Here is a 21,856-nt window from a genome sequence, read left to right as displayed (position 1 = left end):
CCACACCATCAGGGGCTCGTTCACCTGCACATCTACCAATGTGATATATGCCATCATGTGCCAGCAATGCCCCTCTGCCATGTACGTTGGCCAAACCAGACAATTTCTACGTAAAAGAATAAATGGACACAAATCTGACATCAGGAATCATAACATTCAAAAACCAGTAGGAGAACACTTCAACCTCTCTGGTCACTCAGTAACAGACTTAAAGGTGGCAATCTTGCAACAGAAAAGCTTCAAAAACAGACTCCAACGAGAAATTGTTGAACTTGAATTAATATGCAAACTAGATACCATCAATTTAGGCTTGAATAGAGACTGGGAATGGCTGAACCATTACACACATTGAATCTATTTCCCCCGGGTTAAGTATCCTCACATCTTGTCATACTGTCTGAAATGGGTCATCTTGATTATCACTACAAAGGTTTTTTTTTTTTTTTCCCTCCTGCTGATAATTGCTCATCTTAATTAATTTTAGCCTCTTAGAGTTGATAGGGCAACTCTCACCTTTTCATCTTCTCTGTATGTGTATATATATCTCCTTACTATATGTTCCATTCTATGCATCCGATGAAGTGGGCTGTAGCCCACAAAAGCTTATGCTCAAATAAATTTGTTAGTCTCTAAGGTGCCACAAGTACTCCTGTTCTTTTTGCGGATACAGACTCACATGGCTGCTACTGTGAAACCAGGAATAAAGATGTGAGGTAAGAGTCAATATTTGATGGCTGAAAGAGTGAGAAAAGAATCAAGAGTGAAGCATATATAAACATGGGCACCTTCTGCATAAAATGTGATACCCTAGTATGAATTTAGACAATTTTGCCAAGGGCAGGATGTGATAATGAGGAAGACGAAGGAACTATACTTGAGAGATCTGTTAGTGGCAGAGTTCATTGTCAATTGCAAAAATTATGGTTAAATATGCAAGTGCCTAAGATTCCAACAATGTGATAAATGTGGCTGAGAAAGGTCTGGTTGGTAGTACGAAATACTAAGTTCAAGAGGGGAGAGAGACTGTGGAAGGAGGGCGGCACATTAGTGGGGTGTTTCAATATTGTGTAGGTGACGAGATACTGGAAACAATCCAGGAAGGCTCTAAACATAAGTCTAGTGGATGGGTAGGATGTAGGGGTGTGTGGGTGTGGTTTCAGAAGGGGTGGGGAAAGAATAGTCCTTCAGGTTTTTCTTTTTTTTAACAAAAAAGGAAGATCTGCAAAATTCACGTTTTCAAAACAAATATATCAGTAACTACAAACACACAATACTCTATTGAGTGTGGTGGAATGCAAGTTCATTATTGCATAAGGAGTCTGTATCACGTATTAAAGGGTCCCCACTAAATAGCAAACTTAAGTATGCAGGAGTCTATAGATGCTGGCTGTTTTCTATCCCTATGCCTTTTAAAGCCTTTCTGTCTATGGCTATGTCTACACTTAAACCACGGCAGCTATGCTGCTGTAGCACTTTAGTGTAGACACTACAGCGATAGGATGGGTTCTCCCATTGCTGTTAATCCACTTCCCCAAGAAGCTGTAGTTAGGTTGAAAGAAGAATCCTTCCATTAACCTAGCACTGTGTCTACATTGGGGATTAAGTTGGTTTAACTATTTTGTTCAGGGATGTGGATTTTTCACACCACTGAGATGTAGCTGGGTCAACTTAACTTTTTAGTTTAGTTTTAGACCTGGCCTAAGATTGTGTATATTTGTATATTTTAACCAATATACTTTGTGGGGGAGGGTGTTTCTTCTTTTCCTGGTTGTAAAGATACTCAGTAAAATGTTTGTCACTTGAGAAGGAAAGTGGAAACAGATATAAACGCTTCCATTTCTCTCCCCTCCAAATTAAAGTATTATTCCAGGTTCTTCTTAGTTCTCATTAGTTAACTAATGGTGCTGCTGGGAAAGTGTTTAGTTTACTTACTGGTGGAAAAGCCCGTGTTTGGCACCACTTGAAATGTGATCGCAATAGTGTCTGTATTCTTTTATTGACAGTTTTTTTTTCTGTGTGACTTCATTTTCCTTGCTTTTTATATATTGATACAAAATAGCTTTTGTTTTAAAACTGATAGTATATATACCACTTTATTGTGTTCTCTTCTGCACTAATCAGATTGGTGTTGTAAAATACTGAAAACAAAAATCCTGTAGTATTCATCTTGGAAAAGAGCAATGGAGAAAGTGGTATAGTCCCTAGTTTCTTAATTCTGCACATCTGTAATGCTTTATTTACATGAGTGATCTGGTATGCACTGTAAATTCTAAGGTTTTCCCATTTCCCATGACACTTACAGTAACAGCTTTTGGCATCTCTCAATTGCTGGACTCCATCCTTTAACAATAAGCAAAAGAATTTAAAAGGGTATGCAATGCATAATACGCATAAAGGGAAGTGTGTATGGATTGCTAACCCTAATTAGAGTAGTAATTAGTAGCATCACAGCTTTAGAAAGAAGGTTTTAGTCTTTCTCTGCAAAATAGCTGAATCTTGTCAAAAGGAATCTGGTAACTTAAAATTTTCTGGCTTAGTTAATTCACTTAAAATCGGAAGATGCTTACAGTAACTTTTTAATTAGCTGGTTGCAGAAAAGGTGAGCACTATTGGTTTAGAATTCTGTTTGACTAATTTCATGACACAGACAATCCAATAGAGCTGACTCTCTCAGGCTCAAAGAGAGTAGCTTCCTTTTGTAGCTTCCTTTTGTAGCATTTCTTCTATTGGACGTTCATGGATTTTAAAATAAATGTAGCCGTGGGATGTTCACGATCCAATATGCTCGAAACTGCTTCTTGTATCAGAAAATGCTGTTGAGGAGGAACACGTTTCTGTAGGTACCATTGTCCCCTCTGATGTGCCATAATCACAGGAGTTTTAAAATAAATCCCATACAGTATACTATATAGACATGATATAAAACTTTTTTTGAACAGTTCAATCTCCAGACAATGATTTGCACTGTTATTTGATCACACATCAGTATTACAGATGCTTTTGGGTTGGGGTGGGACTGTGACTGGCAGCCAGTCCATTTTTTAGGTTTTAATTAAAAATATAAAGCTATACCATGTGATTTTTAGGTATTTCTTTCCCTTTTCAATTCTAAGAACATTGTAGTTTAGTAGGTCTCAATGCTAGAGCTATCATAAATTACATGTTATCTGTTCTTTCCAGGGCTGGCTCCAGGCACCAGCATGGCAAGCAGGTGTTTGGGGCGGCCAACGGAAAGGGGTGGCAATTCGGTGGCGGGTCCCTCTCGGAGGGAAGGACCTGCTGTCGAATTGCCACTGAAGAATGAAGCGGCGGTGGTAGAGCTGCAGCCGATCATGGCTGCTTTTTTTTTTTTTTGCCGCTTGGGGTTGCAAAAACGCTGAAGCTGACCCTGGTTCTTCCGGTATACAAATAACATTGCAACAAAGATGTCTTTGTAAAATAACCTACCTTTAAAATTTGCATACTAAAATTGCTCTAGTGCCAGTGTCTCACAGTCTGACTTCGTCTGTAATTTATATTCCTGTCACTTGTTAAGGCAGATGGCATGCTGAATATTGTATGGTTAGATTCATGATTTAAGATAAAAATGAAATGTTGTTGGGTCTTTTGTACAGTACATGATAAGGTCTCTCTCAAGTTAGTTGGAGACCATTGTCCTGTTGCAATGTGATATACTATTGCAGTATAAATGCTGAAGTTCACTAAAGATATGTTCAGAAATAAATATTGAAGAGAAAGTGGAGATTGTACTGAAACAACTTATTTCTATAAAAATAATCAAAGTACCCAAACTACTCTAGCTACAATAAAGTTATTAGTTCTTGGTTCATCACTATTACAATCTGATTTTTCAGTGAATAGATTATGTGGGCATTAGCTACTTTTGAACATCTCATTTGTTCCATGTGCATTTTCATACTTGACATATTTATTCTTCAGTACACATCTTTCATATTAGTAGTATATTGTTTAGGTTGAATCTACAAAGCAAATCTAGTCTCCCTTGCTTGTACTGCTGTTGATAACCAGATAAAAATTTCATTTCACTTGTTATGGATGCAAAACAAGTCTACGTTCACACAAACTGCACAGGAATATTAGCATTAGCACATTATTTCCAAACTTCTGAAACTTCATCATTAATAATGCTCTATAGAGTCACGTTAACTAAAGTTTGGTTGTTTTTAAAGAAACAGGAAAATCACACATCCACATGACTGAAGGGCTAGAAATGTATTGAAGGTTCCATAAACAACTTAATTCTGATCCTCTGTCTCTGCCCAGGGGTTCACTGTAGGTCAGAACCACATTAAGGCAAATATATAAAAGTTAATTTGAGGTGTGAAAATTTTCACTTTTTCCAAATAAAGGATTTTTTTTTTTTTTTTTTTTTTTTTTTTTTTTTTACAAATTCATTCAGAAACTCTGAGCCAGCTCTAGTGTCCATATAATACATATAAATATACTTTTGGATGAAACCAGAAAGCAATGGTGTGTGTGTGTGTGGTTTTTTTTAGTTCCTCCCCCTTTCAGGTAAAATGGAAAAACTGTTTTGACACTGGAGCTCAGCCTGAGTTCCAGTCTGTGGGGTTGTATGTGATAGATGATATGAGTTCTGTAGATTTTCTTTCTAGTGTGTAAGCTTGCGGCCAATACTGGAAGCGTGGATGAAGCATCTTAGTTTGGTATGGTAGCTTGGTATAAGGGGGCTGTTGCTGGATAGGTAGAAGGATAAATAATCCTCAGTTCCACTAGTGCTATTATAAACTTAGATACAATCAATTTAGGATTGAATAAGGACTGGGAATGGCTGAGCCATTACAAACATTGAATCTGTCTCCCCTTGTAAGTATTCTCATACTTCTTATCAAACTGTACTGGTCTAACTTGATTATCACTTCAAGTTTTTTTTTCACTTACTTAATTGGCCTCTCAGAGTTGGTAAGACAACTCCCACCTGTTCATGCTCTCTGTATGTATATATATCTCCTCAATATATGTTCCATTCTATGCATCCGAAGAAGGGGCTCTAGCCCACAAAAGCTTATGCTCTAATAAATTTGTTAGTCTCTAAGGTGCCACAAGTACTCCTGTTCTTTTTGATCACCAACAATCAACTTGAAAGACTGTTTCTCCACCTTTCTTCATGTGTGAGAAGAGGGGGAGGGGGGAAGAGGTGCTGGGGGAACTGTGACTGCGAGGGAGGGTGGGGAGGGGAGCAGAAGAGGAGGGGCCAGAGGCTAGCCTCCACCCTGCTCACCGTGCTGCCAGGGAATTGTGCTGGCTCCTCTGCAAGCCGGGCTTGGCCTCACTTCCTGGCAGGAGCTCGGGGGCCAGAGGGAAGGGTCCTGTGGGCCGGATGTGGCCCACGAGCCGTAGTTTGCCCCCCTCCGCTCTAATGGTAAAGCCTTCCCCATGTTTAATGCCAATAGGGACCTGAATTCCATGGCAAAGTTTTTGCATCGCCCTGGTGGTGCAGACTGGAAACTCTTCAATAGTTGCATTTACATTAAAAATGGACGTTTGGGATTGTGGGCACACACATTAGCTGGATATTTGCACTAAAGCGATCAGCTGTTAAATAGTTAACAATTTTGAGGCAGGTTCAGGGTCTCCAGACTCAGGAAGAAACCACTGCATTGGCTGAGACTCTGCTCACATTTCCAAGGCTCTCTTCACAAACAGGGAGACATCATTTTGTTTGTTGTTGTTTAGATGAATTCTACAATTTCGCAGTAAGGGGCAGTTCCAGGGCATCATGGAATACATGGGGCTCTATTTGTGTTAGCCGGTATGAGATGGGATAGAGAATCTGTGTGTGCCCTTTCTCTGTGAGCCAGTAGGGGCTAAGAGCTCTGTCAAAACAGCGGTGTGTGAGGAGGAAGTGCTCTAGTCTTTGAGTAACAGCCGTGTTAGTCTGTATCCACAAAAAGAAGAACAGGAGTACTTGTGGCACCTTAGAGACTAACAAATTTATTAGAGCATAAGCTTTCGTGGACTACAGCCCACTTCTTCGGATGCAAGAAGTGGGCTGTAGTCCACGAAAGCTTATGCTCTAATAAATTTGTTAGTCTCTAAGGTGCCACAAGTACTCCTGTTCTAGTCTTTGGTAATTTGCTGTGGCCAGCTGAAGGAGCTGCAATTCACCTAATTAGCTCAGAGAGAGAGGGCTGCATCCATGTGGGCCTTGGGGAAGAAAGGCGCACAGAAAGATCAAGGGATAGAGAACAGAAGTGTGAATTCCAAGTAGTGAGGGAGATAATCACTTCTTTTTTTTTTTTTTGGGTGCTAATAGCTGACAGAGCAGGTGTTATGTTTGGATTAGCTCTTCTCTATTTTGGCCCAATAGCAAGAGTTACATAGAGGGGTGGGGGAGGGCACACAGAGGCGGGGTGGAAGAATGAATCTGCCCCACACTCACCCCACAGGGTGGCGCGGTCAGGGGGCGGGGAGCAGGGGGAGTTCTGGGGGGGGGGGGAAGGAGGGGGGGGGGGTTGCAGGGGGATGGTCAAGGGGCCTGGGCCCTGCTGTGGGGGACAGGGGCAGAGCAAGCCAGGGCCCCCCTCCTCCACCACCACCACCACCAGCGTGCTTGGCCCCTGTCCCCAGCAGCCAAGCCCAGACAGGGAGCGAACCCTGCCCGACTGCCAGGGAGAGCAGCCAAACAAGCAAGGGAAATGCACAAGGAAAGGACTGAGCCCTCCCCCGTTTCCTCCACCCCACAGGTAATGTGGGGCAGGGAGGGTTGTATAGAGGTCAGGGGTGGGGAGCAGAGGAGATGGGGCAGGGGACCCGGGGGGATTGGATAGGGGATGGGCGTCCTGGGGGTAAAGGTGGGATGGTCAGGGGGCAGAGGTGTTTAGATAGGATGTGGGAGTCCTGGGGGGCAGTCAGGGTTGGATGGGGGTGGAGGTTCCGGGGGCCTGGATAGGGGGCGGAGGCCAGGCCACACCTCACCTCACTGTTTAGGGAGGCATAGCTTCTCCCAGCCTTCCCTACTTGGCCCTCCATACAATTTCTGTACCCAATGTGGCCCTAGGGCCAAAAAGTTTGCCTACCCCTGCATTAGACCATCAATGCAGTTCTTTTCTCCCTCCTCTCCTGTCTGTTACTACACCATTGGCTGGGAGGGATTTTGGAGCAATCATAGTGCTGTGTTTGTGGGAGCAGCAGTGGCATGGAAATGCTGTCCTTTACAGCACTCTTTGAAAAGCCTGTTCCTCCAGTTTCTGTGCCAGCAAAGTGGCTTGAGCACCACAGGTTAACTGTGCTGGATGGGTCATGGCAGGTTCAGTTAATATCCCGCTGTGGGATCTCAGGAAAAGTTGAGGATGTTTACTCTGTCCAGATAACAAGTAAGTTAAATCAATATCTTTGTGCCATATTGTGCTTCAAGATAATTTTGTCAAACAGAGCTAAGTCAACTGGGGAGTGTTTTTTCCAGTGTTTATCTAAAACATAAAATCAATAGTGTGACAAGTTTTTTTTTTTTTTAACCTGTAGAACCAGGATCTGAAGCACTATAAGGAGTCTAGCATTTCATAAAACAGAGGTGGTATTCACAGGCAGAATTGTCAGTAGCCATGAATCACAGGGCTCAATAAGCATTATTACAGACTTTCAAAAAATCTTGTGCGACTGATGGTCTCCCCCCAGACTTAACAAAAAACAATATTAAAGGAATAATATATACAAGAACATTACAAACCGAATTGGGTAAGTATACACGCTTTATCCTATTACTATAGAATTACCCAAAGGAACATTCTTTCCAGTACTGCCACATTCACAAATAAATTGTACATTTGTTAACCTGGGTCATCTAATAACTACTCAATCCTTGGAATTTTCCTCAAACTTATCCAAAGTGGTAACATTTCACTGGAGTTCTTTAGGACTTGTAGGATTCCTAGATTTCCACTTTTTATTCAGTAGCTCACTCTCTAATGTGAAGACACAAACTCCAGTTTACTCTGGTTCAGGTCAAACTCCATCCAGTCTCTCAAGCACTGTGTACTAGTTACTTGCCCCCACTCTAGAACTTCATTCCAAATATTACAGAAACTCTGGCAACTCTAGATGGGCTTTCTAGAAAGCCCAACAGCTACAGATGCAATATTTACAACACTTAGGTACATGCTCAGATCCAATTTAAAATAAGGGCTACCACCTCTCTTCTGTCCCACAAAATAACAAGAATAAGTTTGTTCACTTTATATTCAGGCTCTGGTAAGACTTCCTTGAATTCACACTAGTTTTCTAAGGAGAGCGTGTTTGTTTAAACTTTTTTATAATGCATTGCACAGGTGAATGATGTTTTGCTATGACATGCAGGTTGACACAGGTCAGCCACATAGTTACATGTTTTTGCCTCTGCTTGTATGAAATTTGGGTTCTTGCTCATGCAGAATCATTGTGTATGAGAGTGCTAAAATAATCATTGCACTTTAAAAGCTGTTAGTCCAAAGTTTGGCTTTTGTTTAGGGAGCTATAGTACAGATCTGCATTTCAGTTCTACTGTTTAGACTCTAATAGTATGCAGAAGCACTAGGTGCATTCCAATTATTGAGGAGGATAGTGTCTGTGCTATTTCTTATGGAACCAGTGAATAACTTACCTTCTTGCTTGTCACTAAAGAAACAGCAAATGAACTCTTTCTGTGAGCCCTATCTTGTTGTCTCCAGTGAACTGGAACATTTTATTATCTTAGAATGTGGACAGAAAGACCATGTGGTTCAATAAGGTGGAACACCTTCGGTTCAATGAAGGACTCTCCACATTATTTCTGCTAACATTACCTAACCTGTTCTTAACTATCTACTGGAATGGAAGGCCACAAATAATTTGATGTCTATGTTTGATGTCTATGTATGTTTTATCATCAAAAAGTCACAAGTCGGAGACCTAAAAATATATTTGAGTTTCTCGGCGCCTTTCGTATATAGAAAGGTTTTAGTGTTCAGAGATCTGGAGCAAGTCCTCTGTATGAAAGGAATTTTTCCTCCCACATACATATGCACAGGTAAATCAAAGTGATCGGTCTCTCCACTATATCATAACAGATTTGTGACAAATCCATGTATTTTGTAAATGAGGTGGCATTACTGAACTGCTCACCTGTTACGCTTTCCTTTTCAGAATCAAGGCTATTGAAAGCCCCAACAAAGATGATGACACACAGTGGCTGACCTACTGGGTTGTGTATGGCATCTTCAGCATAGCAGAATTCTTCTCTGATATCTTTCTGTCCTGGTTCCCTTTCTACTACATGCTGAAGGTTTGTTGGTTCTCCCTTTCCCCTTAAAATAAGAATCTCAACATACCTAACGTAGAATCTATTAAAGAAGTAGATGGCAATCAGGTTCCCCAATACTGGGTGATAGTTAACTTTTAAACTGATTAGCATATAAATTGTCACTTTGGCACAATGAGAGTGAACTCTCGAGGTTAGGGGGAGAATGAAGAGAATGTCAAAAGTTGCAGGGAGGAGGAGCACAGCATGTACAGGCTAGGGAAGCTGATTCCCTAGCCAAATTCTTTAGCTAGGCTGAGACAAGATGACTGTGTGTGCCCATGCAGTGAAGAGACCCAAGGCATTTGCCCCCACATTATGGAATTAGCAGAAGTAACTTCGAAGACCGCAATAAAAAGTATAAATCCTGTGTATTTGGGTGGGGGGAGGGAAGCGTGTGACTCAGAGGGTGAAGATATTGATTTGGATCATATGGGCTTCATATATCCTTTAACGTGACCTTGTCTTTCTGAAAGAGCAGAGCTGGAGTCCCAGTACCTTGTCACTAAACTATGTTTGCAGCACCATGAACGCTTTCAGCAGGCTGTAAATAATCAGCTACACTTTAACTACAAATTACAACTTGCCTAACATGCTGCAGGCTGTCTTTGCCAACAAACATGTGATATTACCAGACTTTCAAACATTACATTGTTTGTGTTCATTTCAATAGGCTATTTTTTAATACACTTCTGGGTGGAGAAAGATCCAGGTAACTGAGTAGCTTTTTAACTGAGTAATTAACTGTTATGTACTTTCTGGGTGGGCTGCTTTTCTCTCTCATTTCTCTCTCCCCATATCTCTGCGCTTAGCTATTTTTGTCACAACTGTTTGCAAAGAATGCTGAATTCTAAGTGTGTGTTTAGTCCATCAGGGTTCTTGCAATTCTGACTTGCTGTTAAAATTGTATGATTGTAATATGATACCAGGTTTGATGTTCTTTCCCAGGAAGCACCTTATAGTAAAGCCAAGATTCTACTCAAAGCCGTTAACTGAACAGTTCAGTTGATCCTGCTAAAGATTCAGAATGAAACTATTGTCCCTCTCTTGACAGGGCCATGCTTCTTTCTAGCAAGGATCCAGTTCATTAATGCAATGTTAGGATTTTTTATTCATTGCAGAAAAGGGTTTTTTTTAAATGCATCAAGTTAACTATCTTGATGTAAAATCCTAGTGGAAAATAAGACATGGTAGCTTTTACCTCTGTCTCTAGTTGAAATAAACCCCATGTGCGAGGTGTAGAGTGAATCTTGGGGGGGGGGGGGGGGTTGGATTTTTTGCGCAGTCAACCCTCAGCCTAGGACTCAAAAAGATCAGCTTGCTCATTAGACTGGAATCTGGAGAGCTTTGAAACTCAGTACTATAATTTTTTTACCTGAACAAAAAGATGAGAAAAATATTAAATTTGCCTCTAACTCCTTTGATACTTTTTTTTATTTAATTGAATAGGAATATGCCACTGTGACAACTTGATTATGAAAACTACAACAGAAGATTTACTCCCTCAAAAGAATTGAAAATCAATTAAACCTTACTTGATTTCCTCTCTTTGTAGTGATCAAACTGTCTTAGACACTATCATGCAGAGAGCCATGTAACTACCCAAATGATAATTAGATGTTTTTCCCTGAAGGCCATTTCTTCACCCACCTCAATAAAGAATAGCTGTAACAACATGATCTATTGAATTTCCCAGTAGGAAATCTGAAGTATAGCAAAGAAAATGGAGAAGTGGCAAAAATCCTTTTCTGAAAGGACAACATGATTGCATAGTTAACTTTAAGCAATGCTTCAGCAATGCATTTGGATTTTGATATGGCTAGAGACTTCTTTAATGTTTTTAAATAAATAAATACTACTGAGGATTCTGTGATTATGGGAGACTTTAACTACCCAGATATAAATTGGAGGACAAGTGCTATAATAATAGTAGGGCCCAGGTTTTCCTGGATGTGATAGCTGACATTTCTTCACCAAATAACTGCTGAACCAACAAAAGGAGATGCTGTTTTAGATTTGGTGTCGGTGAGTAGTGAGGATCTCCGAGAAGAACTGGTTGTAGAGGAAAACCTTGGTTAGAGTGATCATGAGCTATTTTTATTTATTCTTCCATTTAGTTTAAACTGAATTAGATCTGCAGTTAGGGTCCTTGATTTCAAAAGAGCTAATTAACCCCCCCCCCCAAAAGGGGGGGGGGAAATTAGTTACGGAAGTGGACTGGACTGAAGAATTCAATGATCTGAATGTGGAGGAGGCTTGGAATTATTTTAATTCAAAGTTACAGACACTATCTGAAGCCTGTATCCCAAGTAACGGGGAAAAATTCATAGGGAAGGGTTGCAAGGTGGATGAAGATGAGCAAGCATCTCAAACCAGGCGATTAAGGAGAAAGCAGAACGCCTACAAGGAATGGAAGATGGGAGGGATCAGCAAGGAAAGCTACCTCTTGGAGGTCAGAAAGTGTAGAGATAAAGTGAGAACTGCCAAAAGCCAACCAGAGTTAGACCTTGCAAAGGGAATTAAAATCAGTAGTAAAATTTGCAGGTTTAAACTAGTGTAGATGGCAAATTCTGTGCAACTTTAAATCATGATTTGAGGACTTCAGTAACTCAGCCAGCGGCTGTGGGTCTATCACAGGAGCAGGTGGGTGAGGTTCTGTGGCCTGCAATGTGCAAGAGGTCAGACTAGATGATCATCTTGGTCCCTTCTGACCTTAAAGTCTGAGTACACTGAAAATCTGTTCATGAATAGTTAAATAAGATGACCAATACCTCTTCCTCAGGAGTTTTCTAAAGCTCACCAGCCTCCAGAGGTGCTGCTATAAAAAGATCTGTATTTACCCCAGTTTCTGAATTCTAATCCCTTGATAGCACAGCTTCCATATTCTAGGCAGGGTTATTCCAACCACCTATTATTAAGATTGCCTGACACTTCTCATTATAAGGCCCTGCTTTTAGTTGCTTACAACTTTGCCAAACTTCAACCGTTGAGGCTGAAACTTCCCAAGCTGTGTGTCTGCATCAGGCTGAAATAAATGTGGTGTGTGTGTGTTTTTATTCAAAGTTTCAACCAAAACTGTTCAGTCATTCTTGAGAATATGGTTAGGGAAAAGTGTCTTGCCCATGTAAATTCTTAATACAGTTTCTCCCAGAAGTTCTATTGCCTGCATGCTTTGGAGCAGGGACTTGAAATTTGGCAGTAAAGGTGACCTTTGTTATTGCTGTGAAAACCTGCCCAAACTTGGCCAAGTTACAAGCCTGTGAAAAATTGCAGTTCGCATACATTCAGTAGATATGAAAGTTTAGCCTCTTAAAATTTTCAAAAATTCTTTGTGCACTGAACTTGTTCCATCCTCTACATGGGACCTCATTCAATATACTCCACTTTCCCACCCTGTGTGGCTGAGCATGCTCCAGCCAACAGCTGCAGGGGTGAAGCGGGACTTCCCCTGTGACAGCTGCTCTCAGCTATAGAGAGGCCCTAGAACTGAGCTCTCAATGACCCCCTGCTGGTGCCCAGAAAGCATGGAGAAGGAAGCTGCCTGACTCGAATGCATAGGGGACAAAAAGTCAAATGAGTGGAGGAAGTGGACTAGATTGGAACAAGGAGTTTGAGACTGGGACCAGTGGGGGAGGGAAGAGAGAGAAACTGGGAGTTCAAGGTGAAAGGGAAACTGGGACTGGCTGGGAAAGGAAATTGGGACAGAGTTCTAGGCAGGCAGTGGTTGGACAGGGAGTCTGTGAAGGGAGTCTAGACAAGGGGTGCTGATTTGAGCCAGTAGGATAGGACTGGGAGGAGAAGCTGGGATGGCAAAGCAGAAGAGAACAAGGACAGTTGGAGGGTACCAGGTAAAAGGGGACAAACTTTTGGGGAGGGAGAGGGAAAGGAATGGGCAAGAAGGATCTGATCACTGGAGAACACTCCCTTTCAGAACCTCGAATTGAATTCCTGAGTATCCTCATTTCTCTGCTGTGAGCATATCTGTGAAATCACTTGCAAAATATGTCTTGTCCACATAGAGGATGACAACCTAATATTGCTGTCAGTTATTCCATTACCTCACATGGCAGAGGCTTGTATTCTGAATCTAAAGGTTCCAGTCCTGCCAATGACCGATATGGCTGTCAACATGATTATACATAATGGGATGTTTTTTCAGTTTGCTTTTTTAAAAAACTTTGGAAATTGCAGCAAAAATCTACACTAAAAGAACATTCAGGTTGCAAAATCAAGCACTTAAAAAATTAAGAAATACCAGGATTAAGGTGCAACCTTATTTCAGCCTATTTGTGTATGTGGGTTATCATACAGTCTTGAATTACTGTCTCCCCCCACTCCCCACCCCTGCACCATACCTCATTTAGTGTATAGGATGGATGCTCACTTAAATGAGCACCTATTCAATATTTTGTTTTCTCCTTGTTCAATATGTGGCTTAGGTCTGCCTTAGTGTTTCACCAATGTTCATTAATTATCTTCACAGCACCTCTGTGTGGTGAGTGGAGTGGTGGTTATCCCCATTTCTCAGTTGAGAACTGAGATGCAGATATTAAACTCAAAAGGATCTGCTATTTAGGGTGCCCAGTCTGAGACACACAAAACTGGATTTTTTACAGTACTTAGCATTTTAAGCTCCCGAAGCACAGCTCCCATTGATTTCCATTGCAGCTGAGAGTACTCAGCACTTCTGTAAATCAGACCCCAGGTCTCAAGTTGAGCACCCAGACAGTGAAGACAGAACTTTGTGACTACACCTCTACCCCAATATAACGTGACCTGATATAACACTAATTCGGATACAACGCGGTAAAGCAGCACTCCAGGGGGACGGGGCTGCGCACTCTGGCGGATCGTTCGATATAACGCGGTAAGATTTTTTTTGGCTCCCGAGGACAGCGTTATATTGGGGTAGAGTTGTACATCTGAAATTTGGTTTCAGTGACTGGCCCAGCATCACATAGGAATTCTGTAGCAAAGACAGGTGTGGCATCAAATTCTCCAAGGCAGCATTCAACTGCTTAGCTATCAGATAGGGGACCACACAAAGAGAAAAGACTCTGCACCTGCCAACTCCTGCAACAAATGAGGTAGGTGTCCTTCAGAAAACAGCCTTCTTCAGTACGCAACCCTGATTCAACCTCAGAGCAGGTCCTCTTTCACACTATATATGTACAAAGAGTCTTAATTTACGTTGCACAGGTGCTGACTTTGACTAATTCTGATGTTCACTTTGCATCCTAAATGTTCTTTTTGTGTGTCTGTACTGGGATGGTTGCCATAGAAATGTGTATAGTATCAATTCCAGTAGTACATAAGCCTCTCATATGCTAAAAGATCTATCCTCCAAACACTCTTGTGAGGTGGTATCCTAATGTTACAGACCGGGAATTGAGGTACAGAGACTAATACTTGATTGAAACAACAAAACCATACCCCTGACTCAGTTCTACAGTACAACCCCCTACTATGGATGCAGTTTTACTGGTATAAACCAGCCTTAAACAGGTATAGCTTATTTCTCCTCTTCTCATATGAAAATAAGCAATACCAGTATAACTGAGCCCATGCGGGAGGGGGGTTTGTGCATGTCACTTTACTATATAGGTTAATTAAACCAGTACAACTTTTGTGTGTAGAAAAAGCAAAAGTGACCTTGGTAAGTCACTGTGTCTGGGGGAAGAGTTAGGGACAGAACCCAGATCTGAATCTCATCCTGCCCCTCTCAACGCCAATATTGATTTTGTTTTTTCTGTGCAGTGTGGCTTTCTCCTGTGGTGCATGGCTCCAAGCCCTTCCAATGGAGCAGAGCTTCTCTACCACCGAATTATCCGCCCTTTGTTCTTGAAGCACGAGGCTCAGTTGGACAGTGTTGTGAAGGATCTGAAAGACAAAGCTGCAGAGACTGCAGATGTCATTACTAAAGAAGGTGAGACCAAGAATGTAAACTTACCTCAAGGAGTGGGAATTTACCTTTATGATTTCAGGGCTGATGCCTTTTAAATGATTATTTTTTGGCCTTAAAAGATGCTGCTTTTGCAGATATCTGGTGGGGTGTGTGTTGCCTTTGGAGCAAAGTAAAGGAGGAGGAGGATTGTAGAGGGCATAGATGCAGCAAGTACCACTTCTTTAGTGTATGTCTACGTTAAGCAACAAATCTCTTGAAGGACACTGCTTGCATGAAATGGTCCAGTTATTTTGCTTGTCTCTACATCTTAGCATGTCCATACAGAGGTGGTGTTAGTGAGAGAATCTATTCAGCTCATCACACAAGGCAATCCATACAACTTTACGTATTCGGTGCATTTTGAGTCACCTGAAGTACTTAGAATTTGGTGCTGTGGAATAACTGCCAAATGTTTTATATGGCAAGTTGTTAATATTACTTGGAATTTAACACAAGGTGAAACATTACTACCTATTAAGTGTCTGTATTTTTCCCCTCCCAGAAAGCAAAATGCCTCACTCCCACTTTTTCTGTTGGTTTTTTTTTTTTTAACAAACAAACAAACAAACAAACTGATTTAGGTCTCGGGAGAAAAGTGAAATCTCTATAGTGACTCCTAGATGTACAATTGCTGGAGCTCAAGCAGCATGCTGAAATGGTTCAGAGGGGCTTGCACGGGGGGAAGAAGGCTGGAGGTTTTTCAGCCCTTATTTAGCTCCCAAGGAAGCCAGGCAAAAAACTTGCATTGTAAATGCCTCATGTAAAATATGGATGAAAGAAGGAGATGTAGCTGACCTTTCTGGAGTGTTTGAATCTAAATCTGAAGGGAGAAAGAAGCTCTTGTAATTTTTTAGGAGTTTTCTTTGATTTCCCCATTATCTTCTCTTACCTCTATTTTCCTACCCAAATGTAAATGACTCATTCTTTCCTGTTTTTCCTACGCTTTTGATGCATGACCTTTACTGAGACAAACATCTGTTTTGTAGACAAGGTTTAAAGCACAATAACTTCTTTCTTCACAACTATTCTTGTTCTCCTAGTTATTGCCTGTGTTCTCTACTCCTATCTTTTTTGCGTTCCTCTTACTTGAGTCTTGCCCTCTTGTTCTCTTTTCCTTATCTTCCCCCCATTAAACACCCTCAGACACTAAGGTTTGCACATACCTCCTAAATCAGTGTGTTATTACAGCCCACTCCATCTGACTGATGGGCTGCTTCATTCTCTGGACATGTTATAGTGAAACTTTCAAAATATACACAGACCTTCAGGTACTACAGCTAGACCTGGTATATCCCATATTAAATAATGCTCGTTTCTTAAGTTGGTCTGTGATCTTCACTGTGGTGCTATCAATCTATGGTTGGTTTGCTGCAATAAAGATTTTCACAGAATCTGTTTCTACAAAACTTCACAGCCTTGATCCACCCCATTGTCAATTTTATTTGCCTATTTTAAAATGTTGGTTTTCCCTCAGCATTTGGAGGTAAAATGTAGATTTTTATTTCACAACTGCAGTCAATAGTGATTACACAGGCCTCTTATTTGTAGCAGGATAGAAATTTTAACACTTTGTTTTCTCCCCTCCTCCAGCCAAGAAAGCTACAGTGAACTTACTGGGTGATGAGAAGAAGGGCATTTAAACTGTTAGCAGGATGAAGAAAGTCCTCCCCCCCCCCCCCTTTATACAGCTCAATGTTACTGGAGACTGTGGTATAATAATTTTAATAATGTTGCCTTGGAAACATTTTTGATATTAAAGGAACATGTTGTAAGTTTGCTTACTTTTTATGTTGTCTGTATAGAAAGTAAGCACTTCTATTTAAATGCAGTGCAATGGGCAGCATCTAAAGCTTATTGAAAACTTATCTTATTCATCTCCATGCAGGGAAAGACCTTTCAGTAGTGTCTCATCTTGCCGTGAACACAAACTTAAATAAAACTATATCTATATCCCACAGGCTCTGCACTTCACAGTTTTTCTTTGTGCATGCATTCTCTGTATTTACAGTTGTTAACATTTGACTGGTTCTTTCTGTAACATATCATTTTTGTATGCAAAAGTAATGCGTTCTTCTTGGATTTTCATGCACATGTGTTTGCATATACAGGAAATAATTTATCAGAGGGAAGTGGCTTAATACATGTATTCCCCACCAGTGAAGCCAACCGCACTATGCACTTGGTCATGGAGATTCATGTTGTTGCATGTACCACTTGTAACCTTCAGTATTCAGTACAAAGTGTGTGTGTGTTCAATATTAAATGGGTAGTTCTTAAATGTAGAAAAGAGCACGTTAGTGCAAATGACCAGGGTTATACTGGTGTGAAGTTATTTGCCAGAAATGGATGCATTGAACTGCTGGTGCAAACTGACTAAAGCATAACCCCTGACTTGTCTGTTAAATGGAATTGGCATGTGAAACGGTTCAGGAATGGAGTGCCTTACAAATAAAATTACTCAGAAGCAGAAAGCAACTGTAAAAAAAAAAAAAAAAAAATCTGCTGCAATGATTTGTAGAAATATCTGCTGAAGTCAGTTACAATTTACATTGTAATCATGGGGCTTGCCTCTTATCTTGTTTGTTCCTATCAACCCCTTCCTCCCTGAGCTTTTTCTGCAAAAGGTGTTATCTACTCTGGCTACATAAGGAGATGTGGGTCTTCCCCCTATTACTCACTAAATTAGTCTATGAAATGCATGGGCATCAAAAAACCTCTTACAGGGGAAGAAGTAAAACATCTAGGTTACTTAATTGGACAGGAGCAGAGCACCACAAATGTGACCAAAGCCTTAAAAATAATTCCTACAAGTCAAAACACTCTGGCCCTTTACAATCTGTGCTTGCATTTACTGTTAGCATTACTATTTTATTTGAATTGAGATATATTCACACTGTACACAACTTTGTAGTTTTACATCATGTTCTCTTCCTTGGCATTATGCCCTGTGATGTTTCCTTAGAGCTTGCTGGCTTTGTATCATTTTTAAAATATAAATTTTTCCATATTTGTAATTGTGGCCCAGCCCATGTACCTTAAGAAAAATACATTCCAATTAATGTAGAGCAGCACATAAAACCTGTGAAGGTTTCTAGTTTCCTACAAAAATGCATTGAATTCTCCAACTTGAGAATGAGACAGTCAGGGTTAATCCATCAGCGATCTCTCAATGCATGAAACAATACAAAAATGTAATACAGCAGCTTCAGGGTTATATCTGAAATAGATTTTTAAATCAAAGCTAGACTAATGAAGAGGTATCACACATGCCTTAGAGCATAATCTGTAATCAAGAGAGCAATTTAAAATGGGAGGTAGTGAGAATTCAGTGCTAGTAAGGAATGTGGGTGATTTAAGTATATTTTCCCCCCAAAAGGCCAGGTTTGTATGCTGAATGGAGAACTTGAAATAGCACAGCTTGCAGACAAGTATATATTGTGTATGGTTGGCTGGTAAAACTCCCCCTTGCTTTGTGACCACTTTTTGCTACAAGCTGGCCTAATGCATAGAACAACAGATAAAGGTAACTTTGAAACTGAGCAAGTGGAGCAGTGCCAAAGGCAGATATCCTCGTTAACTATGACCTACCCTTAAATACCTGTTGGTACAGTCGTGGTGTTCCCTGCCTCCCTAGTCCTCTAGAATTTTAATGGGAAGGGCTATTGGAACTTTCAGTTCAAGCTGAATTTCTTGCCCTACTTTTAGGAATGCCTTAGAGCAAAGGTTCTAGGTAGAAGAGCTCAAGGGGTGGGTGAAGGGTACTTAACTATTCAAAGTGCTGTTGTTTTTCCAACTCTTCCCATGCAAACAGGAAGTTTTTCCCTTTAGAGACAAAGGCCATTGTGGACAAAGGAGGGGTACAGCGTGACTGCAGGTCACTAAAGTTGGGAGGGTTGCCACTATTTCCAACAAACTATTTTAGATGATGAGGAAGGGGTTAAAACAGCCAATCCCCAGCATTAAGCATTGGATAGCTATGACACTGGCTAACTTACAGCACCCCTGCAGCTAACAAAAGCATGAATAGCACAGTATAAACTTAGCTAGATCAGGAATGGAAGTGCAATAGTAACCTAAAAAACTAGTAGTCATCCTCTGGATTTCACTTCTGCTAAGAATTGCAATGTAAAGGTAGTCTGAGAAAAAGCTTTAGTATCATCCTCCATGCTATATTTTAGTGGAAGTCCTATTAAAATGGAGTTAGTGGAATTTTGGGGGGGGCTATAACCCATTTTAATTTGTTTTATGCACTTTAAATCAGTTCTGCACAAGCCAGTCAGCTTGTGCCATTAACATTATTGCCAGTTTCCTTTTTAGAAGGCTGTTAAAACACTTGAGAATTTTTAGGTTTGAGAGCAGCAATACCCATGAAGTATGGTACTCAGTAACTGAAAAGAACTAAGTACTGTTTATGTAAACAAACAACACCTTATAGGGCCATTAAATACTGTCCCTATTTTAAAGAGGTGGGAAACGAGAGGTTAGAGACTTTCCAAGGTCAGCCAGCCATCCTTGTAGGGACACAACATAACTTCCTGATTCTCAACCCAGTTAATTTTGATTCTGAAGAATCCTATCTTTTAAACTTCACCCCATCAGTGGAGCAAAGCCCTTTTAGAGAGGTATAAGGGGAAGTTTACTCTAGTATTCTTAAATAAGGTTCAGAACTGAATAGTTAAATGTTTTCTGTTTACAACAAAGCCCTCTTGATCAGACAGCTGTTAACACTATGTTTAGTGCAACACAGCCCTCAAGTTTTTTTTTTTTTTTTTTAAAAACAATTCTTCCACCTCATTTACAGTTAGACAAACACATTAAGTGGCTTGGTGCTGTATGCATTACTGCTAATAAAAGTTGCTGTATGGGAAATTCAAACTGTACAAACTTAACATTCTCTTAAAATTGCTTTCAGGCTTGATATATTGAATCTTTAGGTGAGTGGGAAGATTTTTCAAAGGTATGCAAATTAAGAGGACCTGTTCACTCATGTAGTCTTGTAAGGGAAGGATTCCTGCAGCAACCCATTCTGTACTTGCAAATAACTCCTGTGGGCACTGGCCACTCAGTTCAGTGCCAGTCTGTAAGTCTTCTCACAGCAGCTGTTTGAAAAATTAGTATATCTTAGCCAATTGGTCTGTGCTGAAGATGTAATGTACTGAACAGAAAGATATAAATAAAGAGCAGTATCTTACAGTACTAGAATAATGCTTTTCAATATGTCTTAAATAAGTACCGTCTGCTCAACCTATGGAAAACTACTGGGTTAAAAGGGCAAGGCATCTTTACAGCATACATACTTTTCATCCTTGCCCCCATTCTAGCAGGAGCTTGCAGAGGAACATAATACTTCATTGCTGGAGCTCTTAGTTTGTGTACCTATGTGGTACAGAGGTCTGCTCCTCCAAACAGCTGGTAGTGGACATCTATAGTATAGGGCAGGGTAGTCAATAGGCAGACCCTGAAATCTTATTTATTTTATTATTTTCTTCTCTGAAGTCTGGACTGTGACTAGACCTTGACAAAAGTAATTAACTATCCCATAGTACATAGTGAGCATCCACAAGCAGATGGCAATGCCAGCCTGGATTTCCTGACTTTCAGTGACCTCGGCTCCCTAGTGACCTCAAGCCTTGGGTGATAAAAGGGCTATGCAGAGAAGAAACATTGGCTATAAGCTACAGGGAATTCAGACAGCCTTTTCCATTCCTGTAGGTTTGCCAGCCTTCGGGAAGCATATAGGCCCAAGTGACATTGTGCAATAATGCAGGGGTGCTCAGATGGTAGATCGGAACAATCATACCCTCCCTTCTTTCTGCTAGCATATACATATTCCATCAATTTCAACTCATCCCATGCAACTGCAAACACAATATAGCAATAGCTTCAAGAAGGAAATGTAACAATGCTGTAACCACTAAAGAAATTTTTCACACTAACAAATTAAACTGTGATAATTCACTCATTGAAAGCAAAACAACTGCTGTATCAAGAATCCTTATCCTTTTCTATTTCTTACCAAATATCAATTCTTAGAATGAAAGCTGTAACAAATGCTGGGTTCTCAAAAACCCAGCTTAACTTTTTTGATTTGATACTCATCAGTTTCTTAAGTCTGCATTCCAATCTGTCAGTGGGTACCTTTGTGCAACTATTCTGCAAATTCAATGGAAAATGTGCAGAGTTTTTAACTTTGCAGCACCTATCTCTCTGGTAATCAGTCCCCTGAGCAAAGAGGAAGTACACAGTCAGAAGAGCTCCTTTTATATAATGCACAGATGTCAATACTCTAACAATTATAGTTAATTACACGCACACCAATAAGAACATAAGGTTGCAAAATCAAGTACTCAAAAAAAGCACTCATTTTGTCCCCTTTTTGGTATGTATTATGATTAGGGCTGTCAAGCAATTAAAAAAATTAATCGTGCTTAATTGCACTTTTAAACAATAATAGAATACTATTTAGTTCAATATTTTTGGATGCTTTCTACATTTTCAAATATAGTAATTTCAATTACAACACAGAATACAAAGTATGCAGTGCTCACTTTATATTTATTTTTGATTACAAGTATTTGCACTGTAAAAAAACAAAAGAAATAGTATTTTTCTATTCACCT

The 21,856-nt window shown here is 40.4% G+C and overlaps 1 protein-coding gene across 2 annotated transcripts in view; it reads left to right on the top strand.

The window, feature by feature from the left end:
- REEP5 (receptor accessory protein 5) overlaps positions 1-20,429 on the top strand; it is a 34,170-nt gene extending 13,741 nt beyond the window's left edge. For both annotated transcript variants that reach the window (XM_034773031.1, XM_034773030.1), the window contains exons 3-5: positions 9,139-9,277; positions 15,050-15,218; positions 16,827-20,429. In XM_034773031.1, the coding sequence (XP_034628922.1) occupies positions 9,139-9,277; positions 15,050-15,218; positions 16,827-16,876 (358 nt within the window). In that variant the 3' untranslated portion in view covers positions 16,877-20,429. The remainder of the gene's footprint in view (positions 1-9,138; positions 9,278-15,049; positions 15,219-16,826) is intronic.
- The last annotated feature ends 1,427 nt before the right edge of the window (positions 20,430-21,856 follow it).

Source organism: Trachemys scripta, chromosome 6 (genome assembly GCF_013100865.1).
Source record: "Trachemys scripta elegans isolate TJP31775 chromosome 6, CAS_Tse_1.0, whole genome shotgun sequence".
NCBI lineage: Eukaryota > Metazoa > Chordata > Testudines > Emydidae > Trachemys > Trachemys scripta.
Note: the sequence above shows the minus strand (reverse complement) of the source record. Positions and strands in the feature narration are given on the sequence as shown.